Genomic DNA, 16,494 nt, shown 5'->3' on the forward strand with positions numbered 1-16,494 from the left:
ATGATTTGTACATTTTTTAAAGAGGTATATAAAAAAAAGAGAATATGTAATAGATCATATGTGGCCACCAAGCCTAAATATTAACTATCTTTCCCTTTATAGAAAAAGTCTTCCAAGTATGATCTAGGATGACCTAGATCCATAACACATACTCTAATTGTTCAAAATACACACGAAAGTGCACTGTCCCACCTAATCTTAATTCTTCAAAGAGGGCATCAGGATAAAAGGGAAAAGTTCTTATTTGCAGGCAAAGTTCCACTTCAGTAAGACAGTCAAGCTGCAGTCTAGAGACATTAAAGTCATGGAAACTGTGCTCTATTATCGATGGTAGAGATGAATTTGATTATCTCTGAGGATACCCAACCTACATCATGCCTGGAGAATGCATATGTAAATTTCAGGACTTGTATTCAGAGTAACACTGGGAAATAAAAATCCTAGTGTGCATAAAATGACCAAACACATGCTTTTCAAAAGGCATAGAGGACTGTGAAGAGCACACCCAACCAGATATTGATATTTCCTCTTTAGATTCATAGGAAATAAACCTTCTTCTGGAAACAGCTTCTACACCTAGAACAGGCCCCTTCCCCTCACCAACCATCACAGTGTGATCACTGCTGTGCTCACTTACCTTGAAATCTGTAATTCTCTTCTTTTGCTCCAACTGTATACATCAGAGTAACCTCATCATCCCCATTGCCAGACAGCTTATCTTGTTCTGTGGTTTTAGTTAGCTTCCCAGAGAGATTTCCTGCCTGTCTGTCATCATAGCTGTCACAGCCTTCAGGGTCATCTTCAGATGGGGTGACTATGGTACCTGAGATAAAAGCAAAAACATCAGCTTGTTCTCAGGAGTATCTTTCAATTAGGTTACAGTTCACAGAGTCAATGGTGGTCAGATGAAGGAGGCAAGAGGCAAATTTACTGCAAAGGATAAAGAAAAACAATTTAAAATTCCTTTTAAAATAGCCATCTCATAAGTAACATGTTTTGGAGCTATTTTAAACTCTCACATCTAAAAAACATTTTAAAAAATGGATGTATAGATGGGAGGAGCCAAGATGGTGGCATGAATAGGGTAGCTGAAATATCCTTCCAAAACCATATATATTTTTGAAAATACAACAAATACAACTATTCCTAAAAGAAAGACCAGAAGATACAACAGTGAGGCTACATCTACATCTGTGAGAACTCAGCATCTCACGAAGGGGGTAAGATACAAGCCGCGGCCTGGCGGGACCCAAGTGCGACCCTGACACCAGCTCAACAGTGGGAGGAAAGGAGTAAGAGCAGGGAGGGAGAGGGAGCCCAGGACTGCTAAATACCCAGCCCTAGTCATCTGCACTGGGAGTGCACACAGTGCATAGTGTGCTGGATATTAGGGAAATGGAACAGTAAAACCTGCGAGCGGGTTTACACAGTTGGCACCCCTGGGACAAAAGAAAAGTCAGTGCTTTTTGAAAGTCTTAAAGGGACAGGGGCTCCACAGCTGGACGGAATCGTCCCGGCACACTCGGCCCAGCAGGCTGGGAATCCCGGGGAACTTTGAGCACCCTGACCCCCTGGGTGGCAGTGCAGCTCAGAAGCCTCTCGCGGTGATAAACAGCCTCCCATCCATTCCCCCTCTGGTGCGGCCCCACCACAGCAAGGGAGCAGCCTGAGAGTGGCCACACCCACAGCAGCTGCCCAGAGCCTCCTCCACAGCTACCTGGGCCAGACACAGAGGCCCTGTCAGTGTGTGGCTGACCGGCACAGACAGAGGAAGCTGGGACAAGGCGCGAAGGGTTGCTGTTCTTGCAGGAGAGCACAACCGGCATGCCTGCCACTTCCCGCAGGGCTCTGGGCTGCCCTGACAGCTGCCCTGCACACAGCAGTTCAGGAAATAAAACCAGAAGCTGCTCCCTGTGTGCAGGTAACCGGCACAGGCAGTGGAGAAGGGCAAAGAGACCAGCAAGCAGGAAGAGATTTTGTTCTCCCAGCTGACACATGCACTACCTGCCTACAGCAACCTCTATCACCATGAAAAGGCAGAAGAATTTTATCCAGTCCAGAATTACCCAGACAACCCACAAGAGGGAACCTGGGGAGATAGATTTAACCAATCTTCCTGAAAAAGAATTCAAAATAAAGGTCATAACCATGCTGATGGAGCAGCAGAGAAATATGCAAGAGCTAACAGATAAAGTTGGGAGGGAGAATACAGAAATAAAACAATCTCTGGAAGGACTTAAGAGCAGACTGGATGAGGTGCAAGAGGCTGTTAATGGAATAGAAATCAGAGAACAGGAACACAGAGAAGCTAAGGCAGAGAGAGATAAAAGGATCTCCAGGAATGAAAGAATATTAAGAGAACTGTGTGACCAATCCAAACAGAACAATATCCACATTATAGGGGTACCAGAAGAAGAAGAAGAGAGAGAAAAAGGGATATAGAAAGTGTCTTTGAAGAAATAATTGCTGAAAACTTCCCCAAACTGGGGGAGGAAATAGGCTCTCAGACCATGGAATCTCACAGATCTCCCAACACAAGGGACGCAAGGAGGACAACACCAAGACACATAATAATTAAAATGGCAAAGATCGAGCACAAGGACAGAGTTTTAAAGGCAGCCAGAGAGAAAAAAGGTCACCTACAAAGGAAAACCCATCAGGCTATCATCAGACTTCTCAACAGAAACCTTACAGGCCAGAAGAGAATGGCACGATGTATTTAATGCAGTGAAACAGAAGGGCCTTGAACCAAGAATACTGTATCCAGCACAATTATCATTTAAATATGAAGGAGGGATTAAACAATTTCCAGACAAGCAAAAGTTGAGGGAATTTGCCTCCCACAAACCACCTCTACAGGATATTTTAAGGGACTGCTCTAGATAGAAGCACTCCTAAGGCTAAATAGATGTCACCAGAGAAAATAAAATCACACCAAAGAAAGGAGACCAACCAAACACTAACTAAAGGCAAAAAATAAAATCAACTACTCACAAAAGCAGTCAAAGGAAACACAAAAGAGTACAGAATAAAAGACCTAACATATAAAGAATGGAGGAGGAGGTATAAAAAGAGAGAGAAATAAAGAATCATTGAACTATGTTTATAATAGCTTAATAAGCGAGTTAAGTTAGATGGTTAGATATTAAAGAAGCTACCCTTGAACCTTTGGTAACCATGAATCTAAAGCCTGCAATGGCAATAAGTACATATCTATCAATAATCACCCTAAATGTAAATGGACTGAATGCACCAATTAAAAGACACAGAGAAACAGAATGGATAAAAAAGCAAGACCCATTTATATGCTGCTTACAAGAGGCTCACCTCAAACCCAAAGACATACACAGACTAAAAGTCAAGAGAAGGAAAAAGATATTTCATACAAACAATAGGGAGAAAAAAGCAGGTGTTGCAGTACTAGTATCAGATAAAATAGACTTCAAAACAAAGAAAGTAACAAGAGATAAAGAAGGACATTACATAATGATAAAGGGCTCAGTCCAACAAGAGGATATAACCATTATAAACATATATGCACCCAATACAGGAGCACCAACAGATGTGAAACAAATACTAGAAGAATTAAAGGAGGAAATAGAATGCAATGCATTCATTTTAGGAGACTTCAACACACCACTCACTGCAAAGGACAGATCCACCAGACAGAAAATAAGTAAGGACACAGAGGCACTCAACAACACACTAGAACAGATGGACCTAACAGAAATCTACAGAACTCTACATCAAAAGCAGCAGGATACACATTCTTCTCAAGTGCACATGGAACATTTTCCAGAAGAGACCACATACTAGGCCACAAAAAGAGCCTCAGTAATTTCAAAAAGACTGAAATTCTACCAACCAATTTTTCAGACCACAAAGGCATAAAACTGTAAATAAATTGTACAAAGAAAACAAAAAGGCTCACAAACACATGGAGGCTTAACAACATGCTCCTATATAATCAATGGATCAATGACCAAATTAAAACAGAGATCAAGCAATATATGGAGACAAATGACAACAACAGCACAAAGCCCCAACTTCTGTGGGACACAGCGAAGGCAGTTCTAAGCAGAAAGTGTATAGCAATCCAGGCCTATTTAAAGAAGGAAGAACAATCCCAAATGAACAGTCTAAAGTCACAATTATTGAAATTGGAAAAAGAAGAAAAATGAGGCCAAGTCAGCAGAAGGAGGGACATAATAAAGATCAGAGAAGAAATAAATAAAATTGAGAAGAATAAAACAATAGAAAAAAATCAATGAAACCAGGAGTTGGTTCATTGAGAAAATAAACAAAGCCCCTGGCCAGACTTATGAAGAGAAAAAGAGAATCAACACACATCAACATAATCAGAAACGAGAAAGGAAAAATCATGATGGACCCCACAGAAATACAAAGAATCATTAGAGAACACTATGAGAATCTATATGCAAACAAGCTGGAAAACCTAGAAGAAATGAACAACTTCCTAGAAAAATACAACTTTCCAAGACTGACCAAGGAAGAAAGAGAAAATCTAAACAGACCAATTACCAGCAACAAAATTGAATCTGTAATCAAAAAACTCTCCAAGAGCAAAACCCATGAGCCAGTTTGATATGCCACGGAATTTTATCGGACATACAGAGAAGACATAATACCCATTCTCCTTAACGTTTCCCAAAAAATGAAAGAGGAGGGAATACTTCCAAACTCATACTATGAAGCCAGCATCTCTCTAACACCAAAACCAGGCAAAGACCCCACCAAAAAAGAAAATTACAGACCAATATCCCTGATGAACATAGATGCAAAAATACTTAACAAAATATTAGCTAAGTGAATTCAGAAATACATCAACAGGATCATACACCATGACCAAGTGGGATTCATCCCAGGGATGCAAGGATGGTACAACATTTGAAAATCCATCAACATCATCCACCATATCAACAAAAGGAAGGACAAAAACCACATGATCATCTTCATAGATGCTGAAAAAGCATTTGACAAAATTCAACATCCATTCATGATAAAAACTCTCAACAAAATGGGTATAGAGGGCAAGTACCGCAACATAATAAAGGCCATATATGAGAAACCCACAGGCAACATCATACTTAACAATGAGAAGCTAAAAGCTTTTCCTATAAGATTGGGAACAAGACAGGGATGCCCACTCTCCCCACTGTTATCCAACATAGTACTGGAGGTCCTAGCCAGAGCAATCAGACAAAACAAAGAAATGCAAGGCATCCAGATTGGCAATGAAGAAGTTAAACTGTATTGTACATAAAAAACCCTAAAGATTCCACTCTAAAACTACTACAACTAATATCGGAATGCAGCAAAGTTGCAGGATACAAAATTAATACACAGAAATCTGTTGCTTTCGTATACACTAATGATGAACTAGCAGAAAGAGAAATCCGGAAAACAATTCCATTCACAATTGCATCAAAAAGAATAAAATACCTAGGAATAAATCTAACCAAGGAAGTGAAAGAACTATACCCTGAAAACTACAAGACACTCTTAAGAGAAATTAAAGAGGACACTAACAAGTGGAAACTCATCCCATGCTCTTGGTTATGAAGAATTAATATTGTCAAAATGGCCATCCTGTCCAAAGCAATATAGAGATTTGATGCAATCCCTATCAAAGTACCAACAGCATTCTTCAACAAACTAGAACAAATAGTTCAAAAATTCATATGGAATCAGCAAAGACCCCGAATAGCCAAAGCAATCCTGAGAAGGAAGAATAAAGTCGGGGAAATCTCGCTTCCTGACTTCAAGCTCTACTACAAAGCCACAGTAATCAAGACAATTTGGTACTGGCAGAAGAAGAGAGCCACAGACTAGTGGAACAGAATAGGGAGTCCAGATATTAACCCAAACATATAATGGTCAATTAATATATGATAAAGGAGCCATGGACATACAATGCGGAAATGACAGTCTCTTCAACAGATGGTGCTGGCAAAACTGGACAGCTACATGTAAGAGAATGCAAGAAACTGGATCACTGTCTAACCACATGCACAAAAGTAAATTCGAAATGGATCAAAGACCTGAGTGTAAGTCATGAAACCATAAAACTCTTAGAAAAAAACATAGGCAACATGTCTTGGACATAAACATGAGCAACTTCTTCATGAATGTAACTTATCTCCCTGGGCAAGGGAAACAAAAGCAAAAATGAACAAGTGGGACTATATCAAGCTGAAAAGATTCTGTACAGAAAAGGACACCACCAATGGAACAAAAAGGCATCCTACAGTATGGGAGAATATATTCATAAAAGACAGATCCAATAAAGGCTTGATATCCAAAATAAATAAAGAGCTCATGCACCTCAACAGACAAAGAGCAAGTAATCCAATTAAAAAATGGGCAGAGTAGCTGAACAAACAGTTCTCCAAAGAAGAAATTCAGATGGCCAACAGACATATGAAAAGATGTTCCACATCGCTAGTCATCAGAGAAATGCAAATTAAAACCACAATGAGATATCACCTCACACCAGTAAGGATGGCCACTATCCAAAAGACAAACAACAACAAATGTTGTCGAGGCTGTGGAGAAAGGGGAACCCTCCTACACTGCTGGTGGGAATGTAAACTAGTTCAACCATTGTGGAAAGCAGTATGGAGGTTCCTCAGAAAACTAAAAATAGAAATACCATTTGACCCAGGAATTCCACTTCTAGGAATTTACCCTAAGAATGCAGCAGCCCTGTTTGAAAAAGAAAGGTGCACCCCTATGTTTATCGCTGCACTATTTACAATAGCCAAGAAATGGAAGCAACCTAAGTGTCCATCAGTAGATGAATGGATAAAGAAGATGTGGTACATATACAATGTGGAATATTATTCAGCCATAAGAATAAAACAAATCTTATCATTTGCAACAACATGGATGGTGCTAGAGGGTATTATGCTCAGTGAAATAAGCCAGGCAGAGAAAGACAAGTACCTGATTTCACTCATATGTGGAGTATAAGAACAAAGAAAAAACTGAAGGAACAAAACAGCAGCAGAATCACAGAACCCAAGAATGGACTAACAGACTGGGGAGGATGGGTGGGAAGGGTGGGATAAGGGTGGGCTAAAAAGAAAGGGGGCATTATGATTAGCATGTATAATGTGTGGTGGTGGGGGCACAGGGAGGGCTGTGCAACACAGAGAAAACAAGTAGTGATTCTACAACATCTTACATGCTGATGGATAGTGACTGTAATGGGGTTTGTGGGGGGTACTTGGTGATGGGGGGAGTCTAGTAATCAATGTTCCTCATGTAATTGTAGATTAGTGATACCAAAAAAAATGGAGGTATAATTGACAATATAATATGTGCATTTTAGGAATACATGATATATTTGTATATGTTGCAAAATGATCACCACAATAAGCCTAGTTAACATCCATCAGCATACACAGAAAATTTTTTTCTTGTGATGAGAATGTTTAAGGTCTTAAAAAACTTTTTTTTTTCACTTCTAAAAGCTTGTATCTCTTTCTCCTTATTTGTAAAGGAGAAAAATGAAGTAAAGCTCTTCTGTGAACTGCAGGGTAGTGGAAATTTTAATGTTCTTGAAAGCAGAGCAGTTATTTTTTCGTAATGCTAATTAGCCAAGCAAGTTATAAAGACATGATCTCAATTCACTTTCTTTAGTGGGGAAGCTATTCAGTGCATATTTCTAATCATGCTCTTTAGGTTTGACTATGTCATCTGACAGGTACTATGAGAGCACCTAGGATTTATGGGCAGTCTTGCTTCAAATTCTGGCTCTGCCAGTAACAGGGATGTGCCTTCAGCAAGTGCGTGAACATTTCTGAACCTTGGTGTCCTCTGTCTGTAAAATGGAGATACTAATATTTTCCTTATGGAGCAGTCATGAATATTCCAGTAAAACATGTAAAAGCATATGACATAAAAGAGGCATTCAATATTTGAGAAGAATATACTGTTTTCATGTAGTGTGACACTGCAAATGAGGGAAGGCATTTGATGGGAAAAGGCCATACCTATAAAAGTCAAAATGTCTTCAAACGTGTAGTATTTGAGAAAAAATGAGAGCAAATAGATAAGTTTGGTGACTTTTTTATGTTTGAATAGTCAAGTTTCTACATCCTCTTTTCATGTTTTCTTCCCCTGTTTATGCCACTTACAAAGTAAATATAAATATAAACAAAGCATCAGGAATAGAATTTATACTCTCCATAGTATAATAATTTTTTAGAAAAGTATCTTCTTGGTTTATTTGCATTGCACTTATTCACAATTTATTCCATGAATTTTTTTGAAGATGATAATGTGATAAGTAATGATTAAGCCCTTTTTGGCATTAATTTTTTATTCCTTTCTCAGTATTAAAAAAATTAATATATATGTGTATACACACACACACACACACACACACACACACACACACACACACACAGATCTTACCATGCTTCATCCCAGCATTAGATTTAGTGGTTCCAGGGTGGAAGGTAATTCCACCATATGTAGGAAATCCGTAGTGGGGGAAGCCATACCCTGAAATGGCAAGTAAGACAAATGAATCCTCATGATGATTTTTTTTTTTTTTTTTTTTGCGAAGACTCAACAAACCTTACTGTCCTTCTCTCAGGCAGGCAGAGGCTTTGGTGTGGGAGGGCAGGGTGCCCGATGGGGTGCTTCTGTTGAGAGTTAGTAAGACACACAGTGGGGGGCATGGGATGATCAGAATCCCACTCTGTGAAGTTTACATGCTGGCAACTCAGGCAGCTCCAGGCTGGGGGCAACGTGGAGGAGTCACTGCTGGAGAAATCTCCCAGCCCCACGTGGAGGGAATGCTACAGTGAGCAGCCACCACCCCAACTCACACTTGCCAGCACAGAAGACATTAACACACCCTCTGGAGGGAAAAACTGAACCAAACAAAATACAGAGAAATATACTGACACCTCAACGGAAACATGGCTACCACTGTTTATTCTCATGCATTTTGGTAGAAGCATAAACTGGTTAAAATTCTTTGTGGCTGTTATTAGATATCATACTCTCTGACATAGTAATTTTATTTCAAAGAACACAATTTACAAAAATAATCTGGAATAAAAGAAAAGCAATGTGGATAGAGGAGTTTGGTACAGCATTTTATGTAAAAACCAGAAAACAGCATTCAAGAAAGTTATGCTACGGTTTGTTTACTTGATAAAATAATACAAGTCATTAAAATGATGCTTAAAAAATTGTGCTAACGTAAAGTTTGTATTACCATGGGAAATGGCTTGTGTTAACTTGTTAGGGAAAGGCAGCATATCTGACCCAATATACACAGTCATGATGTGATGACAATAAATAAATAATACATGTAACTGAACTGAAATACTCTGCATAATGAGGATCAGAGCTGTATCTGGGGAAATGCAGGTATGTACTATATCGTATGCACAGAAAAAAAACTAGAAGTAGTTAAGCTTTGATGGCAGGATTTTATGTGTTTTGCAAATTTCCTACATATGTGGTATATGTAACATGAAATCGTTTCAGTGTTTCTCCAAAGAATACCTAGACAACCATGCCAAAAAGGAGAAGAGAGAATATACGGGAAAACGTTACCAGAGATGTTCTGGGCATAAGTGACCCTGAGTGACTCTTTTTCTTCTTACAGTTTTTGTTATTCTCTAAATATTATAAAATGAACATGCCCCTTTTTGAAAAAAAATGTATTTGTTGGGCATTTTAATGATCACACCCGATAATGGCAGCCACTGAGCCCACAGACGAGCTGGGAAATGGAGTAATAGGAAAGTCTGTCTCCCAAGGAGAAGAAGCTGTAGAGAAAGCAGACCTGGCTCGTACCTGGGCCCGCATTTCCGGCGCCACCGCCGCCGCCGCCGAACATGCCCCCGCCGCCGGCCCCAGCACCGCTGCCGCCGCCGAAGCTATCAGAGAAATTGGGCATGAGCTTCTGTCGCTTCCTCTGCACTTCCTCTTTATCTGTAGTTAAGGGAAGAGAAACCAGAGGAGAAAAGATTAATTCAGTTCCACCACTAGCCACAGAAAGAATATTGATTCTGACGATATTTTTAAACATCTTAAAGGGAAACAGAGAGCCCCCGAGGAGGAAGAGATGCCACATTTCAAGAAGCGTAATATTTATTCCTATGGATTCAGAGACTGAGAACCAGCCTCAGAGACCACAGAACAGTACACACCCAAATCCTCCCAGCAAGTTTCTTAAACCCCTAATGTCATTCAAATTAGTAAGAGACTCAATTGCCCATCAAAGATTAAGATGCAGAAGATACTGAATATGAAAAACATTATTAAGCATTTCACAACTATTACTAATCAGCTAACATTTATTATGCATCTACTGTGAGCTAAGTGCTAAAGTATATCAGGGAAATAGACATAATGTCTTTGCTGTCAAGAACCCTCCAATATGATTTTAAGGCTGTGGGGAAAGATTTAGAGAGAGAACACTATAATGCTATGTATGTTAAATTCTTGGTGCAAATCAGTGTTCTAGGAGTTCAAGGAAGGACTTCTAGGGAATCCTTGTGGCTGGAAACTCAGGAAAGGCTTTCCAGAACCAACTTTATATCAGGGAGAGGACAAAGGGAGGATGTTCTGGGAAAGGGACGTAGAGGAAAGTAATGAAGGAAACAATGTGCACTGCATGCTTATGAGAACAGCAGTGGATCAGCTTAGCTGAAGAGAAAGTTTAGTATGAGGAATTCTTGAGAAATGGGGCTGATGTGGGACCACATTGTGGAGCACCTGGATTATGAACCCAAGGGATTTAATTTATAGACAGAAGAGCCACTGAATGTCTTTGAACTGGGGAATGATGTTTTATTTTAGGAAGATTCATCTGTCTGTCATTGGTGATTAGGACAAAATAAAGAATCAAAGTGAGAGGCAGAGACAGTGCAGACAGAGGGTGATGGAAGTTGTTCCTGCGTGGTCCCCATGATAATACAAATGGGTGGGCCCAAAAGTACAGTGAAGGAAGGATCTGTAGCCTTTGGTGACCAATGAGATATGGGAAGCTATAAGTCTAAGACCACTACATGACTAAAAGGAGATGTCCCCTTAGATTTTTGTCCAGGTCTGGACGCTATGCAGACTTTCTCCCCCTATTCCTCATGTGGCTGTTCTGTTCCCTTTTGTGCCTCGCTATCTAGCTTCTCACCCACCCCACTGGCCCTCCAAGCTCTGTCACTGGTTTTGTGGTCTGCTATTGTATTCTTGTTTCCTGTTTCCCTTTCTTTCTCTTCTCTGATTTGCCTGCCACACATTTTTTTTCCCCTGCTCTCCTTTGGGCTGAAGGAGTGAAGAAAGTTTTTTGTTAAATACTCAATGCTGTATTCTTTTTTTCAATCATCAACCTAATACTTAACAATCATCTTATTTCTAATTCTTCAGGGTCAATTTTGATACTTGTTGATGTTCAAAAAAATCTTCACTTCTAATTCTGTGGTTGTTCCAGTCATCTGAGGGCTAGAAAGAATGCTGTTTTCTGATTATCTCTCCATCACCTAAGTGCAGTTGAAAGACTGAAGCAGGGGAAAGTAGGGTAGCAAAGTATACTTAAAAATAGTCATTTAAAAATTTATCATGTCCAGACTTGTTAGGAAGAAAAAACCAATGTGGATAAACTCTGAAGAAAATGTGCTTCCACTAGAAAGGGGTAAGTAACCTCACAGTGGAGAAACTTCAATATTTTCCTTATCAGAGGTTTTGGACAAATTTATAAAATTTCTCCATCAGTTGTACCGAAACTAATAGTCATGCTTATTACTCATCTATAAGCTATTGCCCTCATATAGATGGTTAATTCATTAGCTATATGAAACACAAGAGGGAAGCAGACATCTTCAGAAATAAATGTCACCTATTGACATGTCTTCTAGCAAAGAGATCACTTGGTATTTACTCCTTGCTATGTACTGCTTCTGACTTATAAACAGAGATGATCGCTGGTTATACTTCACTGTAGAGTGGAAATTTTGGGAGTCAATTAAAAAAATTATTCTATAGCTCTTAAGATTTCAATGACAAGAAACTGATACAGAAAATTCCATATGACAAGCTTTTTTAAAATAAAAGAAACTGCATGGAATTTCCATGAATTGAACAAGGAGGTTTTTTTAAAATTAAAATATCATTGATCACAATCTTATGAAGGTTTCATATGAACAACACTGCGGTTTCAGCATTCATTCATATTATCAAGTCCTCACACCCCCTATTGCAGCCACTGTCAGTCAGTGTAGTTTGGTGCCACAGAGTCATTACTTTGAATGTGGAGATTTTCACACTAGGTTTATCTGTCCCGTGGTCTGCTTTTGACAGTGGCACCATAGGAAGTACTTACTATGAAACATTAACCTAGAAAGGACCTAAGAGTTACCCACTATAAGCCCCCTTTCTACAGAAGAGGAAAATGAAGCGAGGATAATAAAGGGACTTACTTGTCTGAGATCAGGTCAGAGAAAAGGTCAGATCCAAAGTCTAGTGAGAGTCTCATTACATTAGGCCAGTGTGCTTTGGAAAACACTCTGAAATACCTTATCTGCCTTAAATAATAAATGACTTAATAGTTTAGTTCACGAATATAAACTTTTATCCTCTGCCACCTTTTGCTGTGCATGTGCCTTGTAAGTCTCTTATTCTCCCTTTTCAGGTTCTAGTGTGCCAGCCAGTAAAGATGCCTGCATCTATCCTGACCATACCTTTCGTAATTTAAAGATTATGATGGTTTCTAATATCCATCTTTTCAGAATGAAAAGTCACTATGGTCTTTGCTTTTGTATATAGCAGTTTCTCAAGTATCTTCTTCCCTTGCCAATCATCCCTTTCTTGATTCTCTTGTCTCCCCTGGACCCAGCCATCCCCTCTGCGTCGTAGAGGATGCAGAGCTCAGGGCTGGGAGATTCTGTACGATGAGACGGATGTGTTCTGCTTCTTTGTCTAATGCCTAACTCACTAGCACCCAACAAATTACCAGTCTTTGGATTAGGATGGTAACTGGGTTGGTCAGTCAGTAAGTTAGCTTTCAGATATTTAATAAGTATCAACTAGATGACTTATACTGTTCCAGATGCTGGAAATGTAGCGATGAACATGAAAGATCAAATTTGTGACTGAAAGTATATTCTTCCTACTGGAGGTAGAAAGAAGACAACAGACACATAAATGACACATAAATGAACAGATAAGACAACTTTAAAAATTGATAAAAATAATGAAGAAAATAAAATTAGGCAATGAAATAGGGAGTAACTACAGGGGATGGGGGAGATGGAAGTGTGTTCCATGACTTCAAGGTGTCATTGTATAATTTGGCTTGTATAATGTGCATAAAATTATACAATATACATTGCATAATTTTGGTTGTATAGTTTGGACTCACTTTCATATACTTACTCTTATGTTAAATAGTCTGCTACTTTTCTGATCAGTTATATGCCTTGTTGATTATTTCTCCTTGTGATTATTTCATCTTGGGATTTTATAATCCAGAAGGTTTTAAAGACTAATTGTTATCTTGAGTAAAACAGTTCTAATCTCACAATCAGTCAGTCACAATACATGTTGGCCATTCTTTCTGTGGAGCCCAACTCCTAACTCTTAATTTTCTAGATGGTTTTTATTACATGGTTTGTGTTGCATTGAGCTTCTTATCAATGACAGACTTAAAAGATAAGTGCTTGTGGCATATGGGTGGGATATGGAACTTTCAGGAGATCCCACTCTCTAACCCCAGCCTCTTAACCCCATATGACTGCGTAGCAATGAAAGTAATAGTCTGAACATGCCCCTGCTGTGTCATACTCTTTTGATGCACAGATACTTTTGATGAGTAGAAAGGCAGTCTACAAACCAAGCTCAGCTTTGCATGTTTCTAGGCTCATGCATGAGTAGGTAAACTGTGTTTCCTTTCTGACATGATTCTCTGTTAGAAAAATGGATATTATTTTGGAGACATCTATTAGGAGAGAAATCTATTTTTCTTTCTTTAGAAAGTCCAAAAAAGCTTGCCATATTTCTTTTCTGTGTCCTACTCTTAAAGAAGGATGTTTAATACAAAGCAGTAACTTCCAAATTTTATGCAGTCTGAAGCATTCAGAAGACCTCAGGCTGCTCCAAGTGGGGAAGTGAGTGGAGGGGAGAGCGTTTCTGTGAAGGCCAAGTGACAAGGCTTTTCACCTCGACTTTAACCAGAGCCCATCTCATTTATGTACTGGGATTTTGCATGAAATTTCATGTGGAGCAAAAGAAGGCAACTCTGCTGATGGTGTTTTCACACCACCAATAACGGAATGCACTATAAAACTGACCCATCCATGAGGAGGTCACAACCTCAGAAAAGAAATAAATACTTACGCAACCATTTCTTAATGCTCCTGCCACACCATGAATTCCAGGAAAAGCAAGCCCTCTTCAAAGAGTACCTGTCACAAGACTCAATGCCTGTGCGGATGTTCCTGTGGCCCCTCTGTGGTTTCCACCCTCAGCCAGGCCCTGGGTGCCCGTGGCGGCCATCCACCGACCTCCCTCTAGGGCCTCATTTCCCTCTAATCCAGGCGTTTCTAGTTTTGTTTGTTCCCCAGCCTCTTTTGCAGACTGGAGAAGTCTCTGGATCTCTATTTAGTATCATAGTTTTCAATATGTAGAATATAAAATAGGTTACAAAAAAAGCTAATTATATTGGAGTACATTTCTATCCACGGACCCCTTGGCGACCAGAGGACTCTAGGTCAAGAAATACGTTTGAACAATTACCAAGTTTTGGGGCCTGTTACACTCATTCTGAGGGAATTCTCAGTGCTGGATTTCCCAACCCACCCTCTGCAGTTGCAGTTCTGCCTCTTAATTGGCCTATTAGGAATGTGCCACTTGGGCATAAAATGCAACATGTTTTAAACTGAGCTCCCTCTCTGCCCATCCAAACCTACTTTTACCCCTTTGATTCTTTCATCAACTCAGTCATACCACAGGGCTCCTAAGGTGGGGATTCCTATAACCACAGGCCTCCTGAATTTCTCAATGAGCGTCGGGGTTCTCTTGAGGCCATCATGGCGCTGCTTCTCAAGTCCACCTCCTCCTTTTGTTCCCCACACTAATGCCTTCACTAGCTTACCATCTCTCACTTGGTTCTTGCATTAATTACTCTTCTGACTCATTGTCTGTGGCCAATAGCCTCCTCAGTGTGTATATGAAAAAGAGCCATCATTCCAAATCCAAAAGGCCTGGTCATTCCCATCTCCAGAATCAACGCAAACTGCCTTAGCTGCCAGTCAGAGCACCTCAGAGCCTGGCCAGGCCTCCCTTTCCTGCCAGGCTTTCAGAAGTCCATCTCAGCACTTGTAACACTCACTGTCCCCTGTCTACACACGGGCTGTTCTAGCTCCTCAGGTTTCCTAAGCCCAGAAAACCCTTTTCTTTGGTTTCACACCCGACTCCTGAAATCGACCCCCAATTTTAAGGACTGAAGACAACTTCTTCGTGGTGGCGTCTTTGGAATCAAGCGTTTTCCTCAGCATTCTCTATGTGTTTGTGGATGCTTCACTTTTGGGATTTATCAAAATCGTAATTTTCATTCTAACTATTTAAGGAGACTAATATCTCCCCTTCTCAGCATGTTGTTTGTGAGGAAAAGAATGGCACTTCATTCAGTTTTACAGTTCTGCATAGCACAGTGGCTGGGTCTTCTGTTCAACTGCCTGAGGACCGGTGACTGAGTGGCTGGTTCTCCTAAACAGCAAGCGTTCTCTCTTCATCTGAACTGCCTGAACCCCAAGCTGCTCAATAAGTGGCAGGTGCCCAAATTCAAAGACAAATTCTCCAATATCTAAATCTCATAAACTTGATGGAATAACATTATTTTAAAAGGCTGGACTTTATTTCCTGATTCCCCCAGAAAGTATATTCTCTTCTCTCTTTTCTAAAAATAAGTACCATGGACCCAGAGGCCAGTTTCCAGGAAGCTGTTCAAATGAAGTAACTAACTGATCTTTTCTGTTCAGCTTGTCCTCTTATAAGAACAAGCATGAGAGTTTAAACAACTGAGTTACCTTTGATTTCAGGGTAGTAGAGAAAAGGTTTTGGTTCGCTAGTTTCCAAATCAGATTTCCTCCGAAGTTGGACGAACACGGAGGCTGGTTTTGTAATGTTGACATCCTTATACTTTGGAGTTTTGAAGACGATGGCAAACTGCAGGATATAAAGATCCAAATGTTGGGGTAGGACTACATTTTTTTCCAGCATCGCTACTCATTAAATACATTCTTTATGCCCAATGTTTAAACACAGTGCACTAAACCATACAGCATTCTAGAAAAAGTTACACACTCAGAATTTTATCTCCATACATTTTAATTGGCACTGAATTAAATGTGAATTTGAAATGTAAGACTATGTCAATCTATTACAAATATTTATTATTTCATTTGTCTAATATTTCAAATGCCTTCCAGTAAATAACCATATGAATAAAAT

General features: G+C 39.7%; 1 protein-coding gene across 1 annotated transcript in view; it reads right to left on the minus strand.

Annotated features, from left to right (window-relative positions):
* Window positions 1-16,494, minus strand: part of NFKB1 (nuclear factor kappa B subunit 1) — a 118,253-nt gene that overhangs the window by 18,690 nt on the left and 83,069 nt on the right. The window contains exons 11-14 of the mRNA XM_037020165.2: window positions 16,071-16,209; window positions 9,844-9,981; window positions 8,443-8,532; window positions 638-823 (exon numbers count right to left, since the gene is read on the minus strand). Coding sequence (XP_036876060.1) covers window positions 638-823; window positions 8,443-8,532; window positions 9,844-9,981; window positions 16,071-16,209 — 553 coding nt within the window. The remainder of the gene's footprint in view (window positions 1-637; window positions 824-8,442; window positions 8,533-9,843; window positions 9,982-16,070; window positions 16,210-16,494) is intronic.

The sequence above is a fragment of the Manis javanica genome, chromosome 5 (genome assembly GCF_040802235.1).
Source record: "Manis javanica isolate MJ-LG chromosome 5, MJ_LKY, whole genome shotgun sequence".
Lineage (NCBI taxonomy): Eukaryota > Metazoa > Chordata > Mammalia > Pholidota > Manidae > Manis > Manis javanica.